The sequence below is a fragment of the Salmo salar genome, chromosome ssa13, assembly GCF_905237065.1.
Source record: "Salmo salar chromosome ssa13, Ssal_v3.1, whole genome shotgun sequence".
Classification (NCBI taxonomy): Eukaryota; Metazoa; Chordata; class Actinopteri; order Salmoniformes; family Salmonidae; genus Salmo; species Salmo salar.
Genome location: NC_059454.1, coordinates 81,347,923 through 81,364,988, shown reverse-complemented (window position 1 = coordinate 81,364,988; position 17,066 = coordinate 81,347,923). Strand labels below are relative to the sequence as shown.

The window sequence follows — 17,066 nt, the reverse complement described above, 5'->3', positions numbered from 1 at the left end:
TCCCAGTTCTTGGTTGGATTTTTCTCAGGTTTGTGCCTGCCATATGAGTTCTGTTATACTCACAGACATCATTCAAACAGTTTTAGAAACTTCTGAGTGTTTTCTATCCAAATCTACTAATAATATGCATATTCTAGTTCTTGGGCCCGAGTAGTAAGCCGTTTAAATTGGGTACGTTTTTCATCCGGCCGTGAAAATACTGCCCCCTACCCAAGAGAGGTTAACAAAAGCGCATTTGCGAAAAAAGCTAAATCGTTGCACGACTGTACCTAACCATAACAATACACAGAAGTATATATTTTTAAACCTGCATATTTAGCTAAAAGAAATCCAGGTTATTAGGCAATATTAACCAGGTGAAATTGTGTCACTTCTCTTGCGTTCATTGCACGCAGAGTCAGGGCATATGCAACAGTTTGGGCCGCCTGGCTCATTGCGAACTAATTTGCCAGAATTTTACGTAATTATGACATAACATTGAAGGTTGTGCAATGTAACAGGAATATTTAGACTTAGGGATGCCACCCGTTAGATAAAATACGGAACGGTTCTGTATTTCACTGAAAGAAAAAACGTTTTGTTTTCGAGATGATAGTTTCCGGATTCGACCATATTAATGACCAAAGGCTCGTATTTCTGTGTGTTATTATGTTATAATTAAGTCTATGATTTGATAGAGCAGTCTGACTGAGTGGTGGTAGGCACCAGCAGGCTCGTAAGCATTCATTCAAACAGCACTTTAGTGCGTTTTGCCAGCAGCTCTTCGCAATGCTTCAAGCATTGCGCTGTTTATGACTTCAAGCCTATCAACTCCCAAGATTAGGCTGGTGTAACCGATGTGAAATGGCTAGCTAGTTAACGGGGTTTGCGCTAATAGCGTTTCAAATGTAAACTCGCTCTGAGACTAGGAGTAGTTGTTCCCCTTGCTCTGCATATGTTCTCATGTTCTGAGCAAGGCACTTAAACGTTAGCTTTCTTACATGGCACATATTGCACTTTTACTTTCTTCTCCAACACTCTGTTTTTGCATTATATAAACCAAATTTAAACCAAAATTCATTATTTATTTGAGGCTAAATTGATTTTATTGATGTATTATATTAAGTTAAAATAAGTGTTCATTCAGTATTGTTGTAATTGCCATTATAAAAATAAATAAAAATCGGCTGATTAATCGGCAGCGGCTTTTTTTGGTCCTCCAATAATCGGTATCGGCGTTGAAAAATCATGATCAGTCGACCTCTACTCAGGACATTTGTTTTCGTCTCATTCAGCATTAATCTCAATAAAGTAACATAAATACGATGCATGTATAACAACGCCTAACCATCTAATACCCCATTGTTTTTATGATGCTTTCGTAACACATTCCACGTGATGCCAAAGGATTACACTTACTGTATAATAACCAGCTACATATAGCCATGTCCTCGAGCTAGGACTGAGGGACAGGATTGACTGTATGGATCAACTTCTCATTATGATTACTCATCCGAATAGAAATAGAGTGTAGACAGCAGCCGTCATGTCTTCTGGGCCTGTATTCATTAAACATCTTAGAGTAGGAGTGCTGATCCAGGATCAGGTCCATTCATTAGAATCTAAAAGGCAAAACTGATACAACTGTAAATCAGCGCTCCTACTCTGAGACGCTTGTATATACAGATGTGCTGCTGAAAGATGTCGTGCACTTTGTTGGATGTGTGTTGAGAGAGAGAGCCCTGGAGTCTGTCTAATGCGTGTTAATGTTTTATGAGGAAACCATGCTGTTGTATCATTAGTTTTGCTCCGGTTATTCCAGCAGGGAGAAAAACTGCTACTTCCTGTCTGTCTGATAATGAGTACTGTAGTTAGTACAACACATAGAGGTCAGTGAGGGTAGGAAGGCTCTGTTAACACATCATGGAGTGGCAGCCAGGGCAGATTGGATGTCAATGGAAGTACCTGACTTGGAATGAGTGGCCCACTAGAAGCACAGCACTCACATGTCACTAGGTCCCTCTTCTATAATTAGAGATTCATGTCTTGCTGGATTGTCTGTCTCTACATAAAGATTTTCCGTCTTGCAATGTTTACCATGGCAACGCATGGAATGATAATTACCTTTTATACAAAGAAAGTAATACAGAATCTGAACTTTCCAGAAAGTATGGACGGAAAGACAAACATAAAGAACTTACATTATACTCAGACAGTATCTGGAATTATGATGCTCATACCTAGTCTGAAGCCTTGTTATTGTCATTGCAAAATTTCACTCTCCTTTGTTACATCAGTCGGTGTGCAGACTGAATGAACATAGGCAACATTCCCAGGTCTAAAGTGAAGAGCAGAGGCAGAATCTACTCAATTGACTTCTATGCTGATATTAACAAACAGCTAAATGCAATGCCAGAGAGAATGAACTAAAGTTCAACAACTGTCACTTAACACTGTCACGAAGAGGAGGCCATCTCAAAATAGTCTTTCCCACGGTCACTCCTATCACCAAGGTCGTCCCCTAACTTTCCTTCTCTCAGGGGCTTCAGATTCTGGATAGATGGATGAGTCAAGCCTGTGGCTCACTTGGTAGAGCATGGCACTTGCAACGCCAGTTTGGTTCCCAAGGATGAACAGTGTGAAAATGTATGCACTCCCTTCTGTAAGTTGTTCTACATAAGAATGTGTGCTGAATGACTTAAATATGAAGTTGAACGCGTTAACTGTGCCCTCCAACACCAGAGCATTAACGCATGAGAGGAAGACCTTTACCATTATGCCATCCCATTCCAACATGGACATCCTCTGTCCTCTAAACTGTGCGTCTGCTTAACGAGTAGGCATTCTAGCACTACCCTTCAAGGTAGATGGACACTTGACAGGATTCCAGCGATTATTAGGCTAAGTAATAATTTCTGTATGTGCATGCATTGAATTTTTGCCCATTTCCGTCCAACGTTGCCAAGTCCGGAGCTTTTAAGCTGGATATCGGGCTACAAGACAGAATTATGGTTAAGCCAGAGTTATCTAATGTGTTGGCAGCTGAGCTGAGGAGATCCCTTTCCTCCCATAGAGCCTGGAATAATGACAAAGACCATCTCCGCTTAAAGCTCTGCCTTGAAAGCATTCATTTAAAGGAGACTCTCTTCTTGTGTCAGGTCTTTTTGATTAGGGAACATTGGCGTACCGGTATGCTAATGAGTTTCGACACCTGGTAATGTGTGAAGAAGCGGTTATTCTTAGGTTAATACAGTGAGGGTTCCATTGGTCAGTGGTGAAAATGGTTAATTTGAATAGTTCACATTCACTCCAATCAGCTGGCTTATTGCTTGTCTTGTCCAATTTCAGTGTTCATTTCATTTACCAGACAACAATACAAATCACAGTAGGGCCTGTACATAGATAAGCTTAGGAGAGCGCCCAATGCTTAGGTGGATACAATTTCAACGTCCATGTATAGTACCAAATCACAATGGGGGCTTTGCAGCAGAAAATCCACTAAGCTTGAGTGCACATTTTTGGTAACAGTTCTGGTGGCTATGAACCATAGCTGTCATAGTCCAGTGTCTGAGTCTGAATCACCCTGTCTCAGTAGCCGGATCCATCCTACCTGAACCCTGCTTCCCTTCAGCTCCCACCTCCCTCCTATCCCTCTGAGCCGTGGTAGCCAGTCTTCCACACTGTCACTCCGGCTCCCGAGTCCCATCCCCTGCACACTCCACAATGATAGGGCTGCTGAGGACTGTTGGTTGGGGCTGCATCGTCGACATTGTCATCTGTGGCCTAGTTTGCCTAGCGTCTCCTCCTCCTTGTTGAATAGTTAATAGACACTGACTGCAGTGTGGAGAACCTCTGGAGAGACCAAGCTGCCAGAAACACCCAAAATAGCCCCAGAAACGTCAGCGAGGAGACATTTATTTATTTGACTAATTCAACCCCCAAACTGCCACACCACCCTTTCATCACATCATTGTGAGATGTGAGGGCGTGCTTTATTAAATAAATTATATCAATGGTTAAACATACATGCTTAACATCAAAGAGGAAGTGATGCTCCGATCTAGGTTTAAACTACAGCAGAAATTTCACTTGAATATATTAACTAACAGCAGGAAGGGAATGTCTCTATCTGCCTACTGATGATATTTCATTTCACAACAACACATCGTTGTTAAGGTTACGTACTAGCTATGCAATAAAGGCAGCTCTATACCATATATCCAGACCATCAATGTGAGCTTGAGGCAATGCGGTTTGGCTCATATACAGTAACCCAGCTCCCATCTACCCCTAGTAAGGGGTTAAGGTGTACAGTGAGAGGAAGCGGTTTGTCGTGACTTTGGGTGGCTTTGCCAGGTAGACAGACAGGTTGAAGAGTCAAGCTGAAGGGCTGTGGAGTGCTGAGTGCAGACCTCTGGGTGGCACCAGGTTAAACGCACTGCGCTGTGGTGCGTGCCAAGCTCTGCATGCGAGTATAGGACCAGGCTGGGCTGGGCATGCCCTGGGGATTCACCGACTCACCCGTCAGCAATTTACCTCCTGTGGAAGGGACAGAGGATGGCAGGGTCTTATGCTTGCTTACGTCTTTTGTGTGTGTGTGTGTGTGTGTGTGTGTGTGTGTGTGTGTGTGTGTGTGTGTGAGAGAGAGCGTAAGAAGGAATCACAGCTCTGTGTTATCTACCAACACCTCCCAAAGCTCCGAGCTGTGTGCTCACTATACCTTATGACTCAACCATGTTAGGAAAAACCAGCCTTATGTGCTGGAAACATAATCATTATTATCACCATCATCACCTTCATCCCATTAGTTAAGCTTCCTCTCCGGCTTTGACATATGGGACTGGGAGCATGACGTGACAAGCAGCTCCTCAGTGCCTCAGTCCAAGCTGTGCCCATGATGCCTGTCTCAAATGGGAACTGACTGAACTGAACTGAATGAACACCATGGACTCGTTATCTCTGCAGTTCCTGCAGTAACTATGCCCACTCAGTTTAACTGGCCATATTATGGCCTGCGTCTCAGTGAAACACTATGTAATAGACTGAGTGCACCATGACTGCTGTTGTTGTTCCTCTTTCTCAAATCTCCTACTCCTAATCAGTGGCATCTCTGGAAATGGCTGTGCTGCTTGGTGGCCCAACATGAGAATCTGTTTTCGTTTTTGCTTGTGTTTATGTTTGTGTATTTTATGCCTTTGCCTGCGTGCAGTGTTTAATGATGAATGGCAAGTTGGCGTGTTCAGTGTGAGTCTGACATAATGTTGTGACAGATGTCTCAATGTATCACCATGATGCTCCTGAATGACTGTCGGCACTACATGGTCGGGGAGAGTGACCAGCAACCACAGGCGTTCACCACAGACAGACCCAGCCACTGAGGTCAGGGGCCGATGCAATCTCTTAATCTCTGACCCAGACCCAGATATATGTGTGAAAAATTGGTAGATATAGCGTTTTGGATATAAGCTCTTAAAATAAATGTTAAAAGAAAGATAAATAGGTAGAGATTTACATGTTTTACTGTATCTACATATGAGGTTTTTGTGAACGTTTAGCCTCTAAAAAGTGGTGCCTGTTGCATAAGCATGAGCTTGGTACTGTATATGTGGTTCTAAAAGTGTGTATATAAACCCAGCAAAAAAGAAACGTCCTCTCACTGTCAACTGCGTTTATTTTCAGCAAACTTAACATGTGTAAATAGTTGTATGAACATAACAAGATTCAACAACTGAGACATAAACTGAACAAGTTCCACAGACATGAGACTAACAGAAATGGAATAATGTGTTCCTGAACAAAGGGGGGGTCAAAATCAAAAGTAACAGTCAGTATCTGGTGTGGCCACCAGCTGCAGATTTGCCAGTTCTTGCTGTGAGATGTTACCCCACTCTTCCACCAAGGCAACTGCAAGTTCCCGGATATTTCTGGGGGAATGGCCCTAGCCCTCACCCTCCGATCCAACAGGTCCCAGACGTGCTCAATGGGATTGAGATCCGGGCTCTTCGCTGGCCATGGCAGAACACTGACATTCGCGTCTTGCAGGAAATCACGCACAGAACAAACAGTATGGCTGGTGGCATTGTCATGCTGGAGGGTCATGTCAGAATGAGCCTGCAGGATGGGTACCACATGAGGGGGGAGGATGTCTTCCTTGTAACGCACAGCGTTGAGATTGCCTGCAATGACTACAAGCTCAGTCCGATGATGCTGTGACACACCGCCCTAGACCATGACGGACCCTCCACCTCCAAATCGATCCTGCTCCAGAGTACAGGCCTCATTGTAACGCTCATTCCTTCGACGATAAATGCGAATCCAACCATCACCCATGTTGAGACAAAACTGCGACTCGTCAGAGAAGGGCACTTTTTGCCAGTCCTGTCTGGTCCAGCAGCGGTGGGTTTCTGCCCATAGGCGACATCGTTGCTGGTGATGTCTGGTGAAGACCTGCTTTACAACAGGCCTACAAGCCCTCAGTCCAGCCTCTCTCAGCCTATTGCAGACAGTCTGAGCACTGATGGAGGGATTGTGCATTCCTGGTGTAACTTGGTCAGCTGTTGTTGCCATCCTGTACCTGTCCCTCAGGTGTGATGTTCGGATGTACCGATCCTGTGCAGGTGTTGTTACACGTGGTCTGCCACTGCGAGGACGATCAGCTGTCCGTCCTGTCTCCCTGTAGCGCTGTCTCAGGTGTCTCACAGTACGGACATTGCAATTTATTGCCCTGGCCACATCTGCAGTCCTCATGCCTCCTTGCAGCATGCCTAAGGCACATTCACGCAGATGAGCAGGGACCCTGGGCATCTTTCTTTTGATGTTTTTCAGAGTCAGTAGAAAGGCCTCTTTAGTGTTCTATGTTTTCATAACTGTAACCTTAATTGCCTACCGTCTGTAAGCTGTTAGTGTCTTAACGACCGTTCCACAGGTGCATGATCATTAATTGTTTATGGTTCATTGGTTCAAGCATGGGAAACAGTGTTTAAACCCTTTACAATGAAGATCTGTGAAGTTATTTGGGTTATCTTTGAAAGACAGGGTCCTTTAAAAGGGACGTTTCTTTTGTTGGTGTGTGTGTGTGTGTGTGAAATTGGTGATTATAGCGTTTTGGAAATAAACTCTTCAAATAAATGTGGGTTCCTTCATGTGTGTGTGTAAAATATTACTGTTGTCATATTTTGAATTTGTAGCTTTTAGATGTGTATGAAAATGTTTTTGTTTTTTTGCTAAGCGCTATAGCAGGGGGTGGCAGGTAGCCTAACGGTTAGAGTGTTGGTCCAGTAACCGAAAGGTTGCTGGTTTGAATACCCAAGGTGGAATAAAATCTGTTTATGTGCTTTTGAGCAAGGCACTTAACCCTAATTCCCTCCAGAGGTGCTGTACTACTATGGCTGACCCTGTAAAATAACACATTTCACTGCACCTATCCAGTGTATGTGACAATAAAACATCATTTTTTCTGTGTGTGCAAAGAAAACATGATTAACTGTCTCTCTAAAATGAAATCAAGTTATTAAATAAGTACATGTCTGTCGTTGAACAACCCCAGGCCATGATTAGAAAAAGCACCAATCTTTTTCATAATTTCTTTAAACAATAAAAGCTAATTTACCAACATTTCTGAAAAATTATATATAGCGTTTTGGAATGGAATTTGAGTGTGCAAAAGTTAGGTTGTGTAAAAGCTTTGTTAATCTGTCTCTCATTGCTGTGTTCCTACGTTTTTCACCACAGCACCATTCATTCATTACTCTTTGTGTGTCCTAGGCTCTCTTGTGTCAGGAACATCTCTATCAGTAAAGATGAGATGAGGTGGAGACAAGGTCATCCTTCATGATAGGTCTGTGGGTTAATGAAATGAAGCCCAGTAGAGGAGAGGAGGAGAGTGAAGAAGAGGAGAGCAGATGGGAGAGGGAGGGGAGGAAAGGAGTGGAGGAGAGGCTCAGATGTATTGGGACGAGGTGTGATGGAACCGAGGCATGTCAGCGTGCAACAGACACACACTGGCGCACACACATACCCGCGCACACGTTCACACGCCACTAAGTATAAAGATTTGTCCATACTCTCACACATCTGAGTTTCAGGTTTTATTTAGGTCTGGCATGAGTTGGATTTACGAGCACACAAACTCACACACCCACACATGCGCACACACACACCCACTCTCTTGCTCACTCGCGGGCCGAACCAAACAAGTATTCCTTCATTGGGAGCCATCTGTTTTGGCATCTCTCAGTGGCCAACTTAATGTAATGTTTTACATGGCAGTTGTGTAAGCTGCGCTGTCCATGGGCCCAACCAGGCTGAACTATGCTGAGCTGAAGTAGGACACACTGTAGTGCAGACTTCCTGGACTGAAGGCTGCCAGGAGACAGTACACATGACCCCCATCTCTAGTTTGGATATTAGTTACACAATCAGAAATGAAGTGAAGGGTACACTCCTATAAACACACTTAGCTCTAAATCTGTGGTTACAAAACACACTTAGCTCTAAATCTGTGGCTACCTCTCATCTGCAGACTCTCTCTTATCAGTAACATACACTGCATTCTACACTGAGTATACTAAACATTAGGAACCCCCCCCCCCTCAAGATGGCTGAATGTCCTTTGGGTGGTGGACCATTCTTGATACACACGGGAAACTGTTGAGCGTGAAAAACCCAGCAGTGTTGCAGTTCTTTACACAAACCAGTGCACCTGGCATCTACTACCATAACCCATTCAAAGGCACTTAAAACCTTTGTCTTGCCCATTCACCCTCTGAATGGCACACATACACAATCCATTTCTCAATTGTATCAAGGCTTAAAAATCCTTCTGAAACCTGTCTCCTCACCTTTATCTACACCAGTGGTCACCAACCTTTTCAGAGTCAAGATCACTTTCACGGTCAAAAGCAAGCCGGCATCTACCACTCAGATTTATTTTTAAACATGGCTTCAAATGTTTTAACCTAATAAAAACAGTTCTGTAGGAATGAGGTTTGTGCAGTACGCCTAATACATTATCACAGCATATGCCTGGCCTGCCAATATTGTTCTTCTCAGACCATATTATATTTCAAAACTCGAGCTTTGATAACAAAATAGATCAGTTGGTGTAGCACTTGCGAGGCACGGCTGAGCATAAATTGAAATACAACAGTTTTCAGCTGTGCTAACATAATTGCAAAAGGGTTTTCTAATGATCAATTAGCCTTTTAAATGATAATCTTGGATTAGCTAACTCAACGTACCATTGGAACACAGAAGTGATGGTTGCTGATAATGGTCCTCTGTACGCCTATGTACTGTAGATATTCCATAAAAAAATCAACCGTTTCCAGCTACAAAAGTAATTTACAACATTAACAATGTAAACACTTTCTGATCAATTTGATGTTATTTTAATGGACAAAAAATGTGTTTTTCTTTAAAAAACATGGACATTTCTAAGTGACCCTAAACTTTTGAACGGTAGTGTATATAATCAGAAATAAAGCAGTAGTTTTGAAGAAGGTCCCTGCTCACAATCCACTGCAAAGATAGGGGATTTTCAGGAAGTGGAAGAGAGAGTTAGAGAGCATTTGTGTGAGTGTGTATGTGCGTGCGTGTGTGGATGCTGAGGTCTTCCAGAGACAGGGTTGCAGGTGCGTGACAAATCTGCTGGTCTCTCCTCAGTGCCAAACTGGCAGTGCACATTGTGTCCCTCATTCATTCATTCAGACATACATATTAATTCAAGCCTTCTTTCACGAGACAAAATGCTATTAACTCTGTTTGTGCAGATCATGTCAATGTCTCCATGTATTGTGGTGGGACTCTTGCCAGTCACAAATTCTTTCGTGTGGGTATTTTTATCTTGGCTATAAAATGCAAAAACTGTTATTTTGCATTAGTTTCACCCAAAAAGACAATTAAGGCAGTTCACATCTCCCCAAACCCTGAAGCATCGACATCATTTACCAAATATTCATGATCCACTGCTTTATCTCCTCTTTTATGGAAGATGCTTTCTGCTTACACGGCAAGTTCAGTCGGTATCCACATGCTACTCTATTGGTGGACTAATGATGCCAACCCACAGAGTTACAACAAAGAAACAACAGAAAAGAGCCTAACGGACCACGTTGTCATGCTTATCAAGATCCTTTACCCTCAAATGTTGCTCCTCTGCATGCTTCAGAGAGAGAGATAGGCAGAGGGCGTGTGAGGATGTTATTGTTGTGCCCGCTCAATCCTCTACAGTATTCTAGTAAAGTGTCTCAGATAGGGACTGTGGTCCATGTGTAACCCTTTTAATTAACAGGCTGATACAGCTTCATCACTTCATCTGACACTCAGCACAGACAACGGCCCACACTTTGTTGCGCCTAATGAAATGTTCAGTGTGGAAAGCCGCCACACCACACTGAGCATGTGACCCATAATTGTGTATAATATAGAATACATAATAATGTTTTGAATGGTTTGTTGATGATGTTGCTGGCAGGACTTTGGCAATAGCTGCTAAACTGGCATGAGCGAGTGTGGGAACGATAAGCATCAAGGAGCCAAGCAGAAGTGAGAGTAGAGAGGGAACGTGAGAATCAGGCGGCCGTGACAAAAGTCTCATTTGGAATTCACTCATGGTTTCTAAAGCCTCATGCAAATGTATTCTTTTTTGGGGGCAAATTTTATTAGGCGCTGTAAAACAAAGATAGAGCTGAAAAAGGGCGAGATAAAAGACTAAAAAGAGCAAAGTGGAGTAATGTGGAAAATGTGCCAGTGTGTTCAGAGTAATCTTCCTGAACGTTATGACCAGCCTGGTTATGTAAGCTCTAACCATATCCAGGCAGAGAGAAGGATCACAGAGGGAGAGGGAGGAGGAGGAAGAGAAGTGAGAGAGGGAGGAGTGTGTAGAGAGACTGGGGGTGCGTTCACAGAGCTGATGCGACCCTAAATCAGGGATTTAGCTCAAACTGATGAAGACTAGGAGAAACCATCCTTCATGTTGATGGTTTTCATCACAGCTGTTCCCTTTCACATCTCTTGGCCGTTGGTTGCGTGTCATTAAAGAGAAAACAACCATTAAACAATTACAGGGTCACCAATGACAGCGATCAACAACACAAAGAGTAGAGCAGATTAAATAGCGATGACTGTTTCTTCATTAACCTCTGTAACCACTCTATATGTGCTGAGCTTCTCTACTTTATCACAGCAGCACCAGTGGAAAAGCAATAAAGGTATCCGCTCCTTTCCAGTTGGGTAATACCAACTCATAATGTAAACTTTTGATCTTGTCTGTGTATGTGTGTTGTTGTTTCACTGTAGTTGCCTGCGTGGCAGTCTTTGGAGGTGTTGTCCTATAGGATCTCTTGTCCGTTGTCTTGTTTGTATACCAGTTCAGTGGATCCCTATGTTCCTACCTAGTGTTGCCTATGGTACTCCTTGACAGTGTTTCCCTACATAGAGGATAGACTGCAATGTGTAGTGTCTTATGTGTGGCACTGCGCTGAAGTGCTGGTCTGGGCTGTAGAAGTTCATTTCATGGCTCTAATGTGGCCTGATATGGAGGAGTGTTATATTCCTTTGAACTTGGATTAGCTTCCCATCCCTCTGCTCCTTTCTCTCTCTCTCGCTCTCTTTCTCTCTTTCTTTCTCTCTCTGGGTCCGGAGCCATGGCACCTATCTGCTCAGGCATTGTTTGTTAAGAGCTGCAGGGTGCAGGGAGAGAGGAAGAGAGAAGAAGAAGAAGGTGGGGAAGAGGAAAAGAAAGGTAGAGATGGAGTGAGGGGGAGAGAAAATTAGATGGAGAGAGTAAGGGAGGGTGTTAGTAACCTCTGGTGAACCCCAGTATCAACCTCACCCCATGTGACAGAGTATAACACAGAAAGATGAGACCTAACAAGGATGCCATCCCATCACCTCAGTGAATCCTTGGGATTTTGTCCACACTAACAGTGAGACAGATGGCAAAGATTTGAAATTAGTTCCCCTTCCATAGGAGAACTGAGGACACTGCCATTTTTTTGTTGTGATTTCCCTCCTCAGCCGCCTACCTGGCATCAAAGCTCACCTGCTGTATTTAAATTCATTGAAAGCACTGTATTAATAACTCAGGTAGTGATGTACAGGATGGGGAGTGTGGGCTTCCTCCACGGAGCAGAAGTCTCAGCAGAAGTTCACACATGTACGCATGTATGTACATAAACGGCCCGAGACCTTCTGGCTACTGGTCTACCTCTAAGTTTTGCCCCATATGTAAAGTAATGAATATTGGATCCCTCTCTATCTCTTCCTTTGCAGAGACAAGGATCCAGAGCCATGAGTGGAAACAGCAAACCTGCTGGACAAGGTGTGTACAGGATTTATTCAGGAAAAATATTACAAAATACACAACATACATCACGTAGGCCTGCTGTAACTAACTAATATCCTGCTTTTAAAAATCATCTTGTGAAATTCCAAAAACGCCATCCATGTTGGTTCATGTGACCACATTGCTTGAGAGTCATAGAACACATTGAGTGAGAGTCCACAGTCTGCAGTTCTACTCATGGAGAGCAGAATGTCCAAAAACAGCAAAAACAGAGAATCAGAGATGTCTCATAACTCAACAGATCATTTGTCTTGACTAACTCTCTTTTGTGGGGTTTTTTTATGAAAGAAAATATGCCATTATAGAAATAAAGACAATCTACCTTGGGTACATTCATGCCTGAAATTCACAGAAAGACCTACTTTCGATACTGGGGCATGGCATTGTTGTCATGATAATGACATTCAAATCCTCCGAGTTAGAGACGTCAAACTTAGGCTTGCAATACTTTGGAGGATCCTTTGATATCTATAAATGACATTAAGTGTAGAATTCAGTCATTCAGGTAAAGTGAATGTGACTGCAGGATACATTTAATTAAAAGTCCTACTTCAAATAGATTCTGGATCAAATAATTGACAATTCCACAAGACAGTTTTTTAAATATATTTTTCCCTGACTTTGGTATTTGATAGTCATATTGTACACTAGGAACCTTCCTGTAGTCTATATGTATCGACAGAGCCAACAATTGATCCTATTAAGTTTTTAAACAATACACAATATAATAAATTGATGTAACATATACTATGTCCTTCCCCCCATCCCTGGAATCTCATCCTAAGACACAATGAAGCCGGCAGGTTAATGATAGCCAATCACTTTTAAAAGGGTTCATTTGGCCATTCTGCACATTAAGTTGATCCTTCCTTCAGCATAACAGGGTGGCCGTGAGCCTCCTCTCCACCCTTCTGGAGCCACTGATGACAGTATAAAGAGTGAGACCTGGTGTTCATATGGATTTTAGCCTCAACTGGTTGGATGATGAGTTGCATTGTCATTCAGTTTAATCCATAGGTAAAAGCCACACAAATACCATACTCCTGTCAATTGAATTTGATTCAATGACGTTTATTTGACATTTGCCGATTTCCATTTGATTGTTTTCACCTTTTTTATTTTTGCTAGTAACCTAAGCAACTTGTATTGGTCCAGTTTGGTCATATCTTATTGTCTAAGTTTAAGTTGATAGAATACATGTACCATAGGGACCTATAATAATGTAAAGACTGACAATTGCATCCCATGCCTGCTCTAGTAACATGAGTGAATGATCTATTACCACAATCTCACATTCAGTCCTATAGTTATTTTAAGGCTGACTATTTTCAGTATTATATTGACTATGCTTTATTATAGACAAATTTGGTGAACTATATACTTGGTAGTGGGGATTTCATGTAGTTTGGATTCCAGCTATTTTAATACCCCTCCATAGGCTACTGAGTGCTCTCACCTAGATGTTCTGAGACTATACCTTCATCAATCATTGTCCCAGCGTCCCTGAGTAGCATACATCAGACAGTCACCAGCTCCAACATGACCTTTTACCATCTCCCCCAGAAATGAAGACATCATCAATTTGGGAGAATTTAGATATTCACACATGCACCTCCTCAAGTCTCAATTCATGGTTTAGGAAGACTGTGACCTTGTTGTGAAGTGTGCAATATGTATCGGGGGGGGGCACTCTGTCTGTTTACTAAGAACATAAGATATGTACATGAGAAACATCCCTTTCCTCCAAAAACTATATTAAAAAACAATGCACCCACACTGGCGACACTGGCGATAGACACTGACAATCAATTTAGATGGGTTAGGCCCACAGTGAAATGGGATGTCCCCACACTGTTCCATTACACAAGGAAAGATAGCTTGGAGAGTAATTGTATGGGCTCTGCAATCATGAAATGTACATTCCTCTCCATTGAAAACATTTTGTCTTCAAAGGATGCCAAGGTCGTGAAGAAAATCCATCTAAACCTAAACGTATGTTGTTCATTTTGCTGTATGTGTGCACATTTTATATATTAGTACCCTCTTGGAAAAAAGGGTTCCGAAAGGGTTCTTCGGTTGTCCCTATAGAATAACCCTTTTTGGTTCCAGGTTGAACACTTTTAGGTTCCATGTAAAATCCTCTGTGGAAAGGGTTCCACATGGAACCCCAAAAGGGTACTTCAAAGGGTTCTCCAATGGGGACAGCCAAAGAACCCTTTTAGGTTCTACATAGCAACTTTTTTTCTAAGAGTGTACATTCACAACTATGTACAATGTAAAATGGATATGGCATGTGTGACATCTTGTAAAGGAACGGATCTTTCAGTATTCAATACACATAGTAGATGCATGTGAATGGAGACTGACGTACACTTTCGCATCTCAATGCTGTTGGAATGAGACCTAGGAATTGAACCTGCATCACAGAAATTGGACCCAGTATTGCTTTTTTGGTCATTCACAGTCACTTCACGCATCCAATTCTGTATGTTCACTCCTCATATTTAAGCAATCAACCAAGGCTTAATATTCACAGAATGTTCACTCTTTAGTATCTAGCATGGGCACTGATCTGAACTCATTTAGTCTTTGCTGGCATTTTGGCTCTGATTATCTATGTATTAGGAAACGTTTAACCTTACATTTGTAAGTAAATAAAAAAAGAAATATATTCTGATGTATTACTGTGAATGTCTTTTGTCTTCTAGATTAAAGGGAGCAATGTATGACTAATGAAAGGGGAGTTAGAAAATGAAATCCTCCTGGATGAAGAGAGGACATGACAGCATGTATATGTATGGGAGATTAGAAAAGCTGGCCTTGCTTCATATTTCACAGTTTATCCCCTGATTTAAAGTCTTTGAAGTTGCAAAGCCCCCTGCCCTCTGTATACGCTCGAAAAAGGCTGCTTCTTTAAACATAATCTATTGAATTGAATTCAAATTAAACAAATGTCTATGAACTTTGAAACGTTCTATAGCTGTTAATGAAGGTTTTTCAGTCAATTCATGAATTGAAAACTGTCCCATTTTTAGGTGACCTTTTCCATTCATGATGGAGGGATGAAATAGTTACCCCAACTGTGGTAGAGTCACATACAGTACGACTCCCCAGTTTTCTATGCTGTCCCACTCTCTCTTCCAGTCTCTCACCGTCTTTATTGCCTCGCTACAGATGACTCTAAGAAGGCTGCTCCTGAGGAGGACTTTGCGGACATCGACATGAAGGCTCCGGAGACGGAGAAGGCTGCTGTGGCCATCCAATCACAGTTCCGGAAGTTCCAGAGCAAGAAGAAGCAGGAAGTAAAGTCCTAGAGTGGGAAGGACAGAGCCGGGCAGCTCTGTCTCCCATAGGCCGGGACTGCACCAGTTGGGGGTTTGGTCTTGCATGTCAATCAAACCACACCGTTATGGACTCAACTGAGGGGGAGTTAAGGGGAAGAGGGAAGGCTGGAGGGAGGGGTCAGGGTTCAAGGATCAAGGGGTCACTGATATCTTTGAAATGATTATGAGTAACTTATTAATTGATTGCTGTGTCCATAAATGATGGTTAAGTTCTGGATATATCTTGATCTTTCCTATGATTTTGCTATTTTCGTTTTTTATTGATACTGTAATACACACTATATTTTCCAGTTGCTGTAGCTGTCCAAACCCTTAGTAGTCCTCTCATGTCTCTCTCATGTCATGTACGCTGCAATATACCCATTTGAACAATAAAAAGCTGCTTGATAAGTAGGTTTCCTCGTAAAGCAATTAAGAAACTGGAACCAGGGTTTTATCACCCTCAGGCTGAACTTGTAGCCAAATGTATTGTGAAGATTGATTGTCAGATTTCAGCTGTGGCATCATAAATCTAAAGATTTTTTTTCCTAGTAGGTCCGTTATTAGGTGTGTTTCCCTCTTGTTGTGGGGAGTGTTTCCAGACATTCCAGCTTGTCTTGTTTGATCCATCCCAGTTAGCGCAGCGCCCAGTGGCTGATGCATTTAGAATTGAATCAATGGCTACAATTTGCTTTCCAATGTCTCCGGTGTCTCAACTTGCCAACTAAATCTAGGGCTTGTTCCATTATTTATGTGAGAATTGTGGATTTCCTTTCTTCCCTTCTTCCCTTCAACGTCAATGGAAAGTGTTTTTATTTTATGTTTGTATGACTTTGTTTCGGCATTAATTGTTTTTTAATGGGTGTTTCTATTGAATCCCCATTGTTTCCTTTTGTTGTTCAAACCCAAATGAGTGGAATATACTGTACAATACCATCATCCTTCAGTAGAGACACGTTCAAAGAATACTTAATAAATATCCTAAAGAGGTAAACATTGAGTCAGAAGTTATTTTGTTAACATTGTGTTTGTTTATGGTCCCCACTAGCCCATGTGCCTGTCATCGATGTCTATTTTCTTTATTTATTTAATAAATCATTTTGACAGAAACTGTCCAAAAGACATTCATAAACCTTTAAATGAATTTCCTTGGAAGCTAAGTGTTTGTTTCTGGTGCAATAAGTGGAGCTTACTCCGGTGTTCAAAAGCACATATCAGACCGAGAGCCCAATGCTTCTTAGGTAGTTCTTTATTAGTTTTAGTTTAGAAAATGATCTCTCCGCAGAAGCTACAGGGAGTTACAGGGATGGTAAAAACAGCTTGATTGCCATAGCAACATCAGGGAAACTGGGCAGAAAGGAGTGGTGCTTAAAATACAGCAGTTCTGCAACATCTTTAATTGAGCCTCTCATTATCCT

At 42.2% G+C, this 17,066-nt stretch overlaps 1 protein-coding gene across 2 annotated transcripts in view; it reads left to right on the top strand.

Annotated features, from left to right (window-relative positions):
- LOC106567919 (calmodulin regulator protein PCP4) overlaps positions 1 to 16,642 on the top strand; it is a 30,066-nt gene extending 13,424 nt beyond the window's left edge. Inside the window, exons 2-4 of one of the 2 annotated variants that reach the window (XM_014137811.2) lie at positions 12,253 to 12,301; positions 14,279 to 14,317; positions 15,500 to 16,642. In XM_014137811.2, coding sequence (XP_013993286.1) covers positions 12,253 to 12,301; positions 14,279 to 14,317; positions 15,500 to 15,639 — 228 coding nt within the window. In that variant the 3' untranslated portion in view covers positions 15,640 to 16,642. The remainder of the gene's footprint in view (positions 1 to 12,252; positions 12,302 to 14,278; positions 14,318 to 15,499) is intronic. The other variant, XM_014137812.2, reaches the window with a different exon arrangement.
- The last annotated feature ends 424 nt before the right edge of the window (positions 16,643 to 17,066 follow it).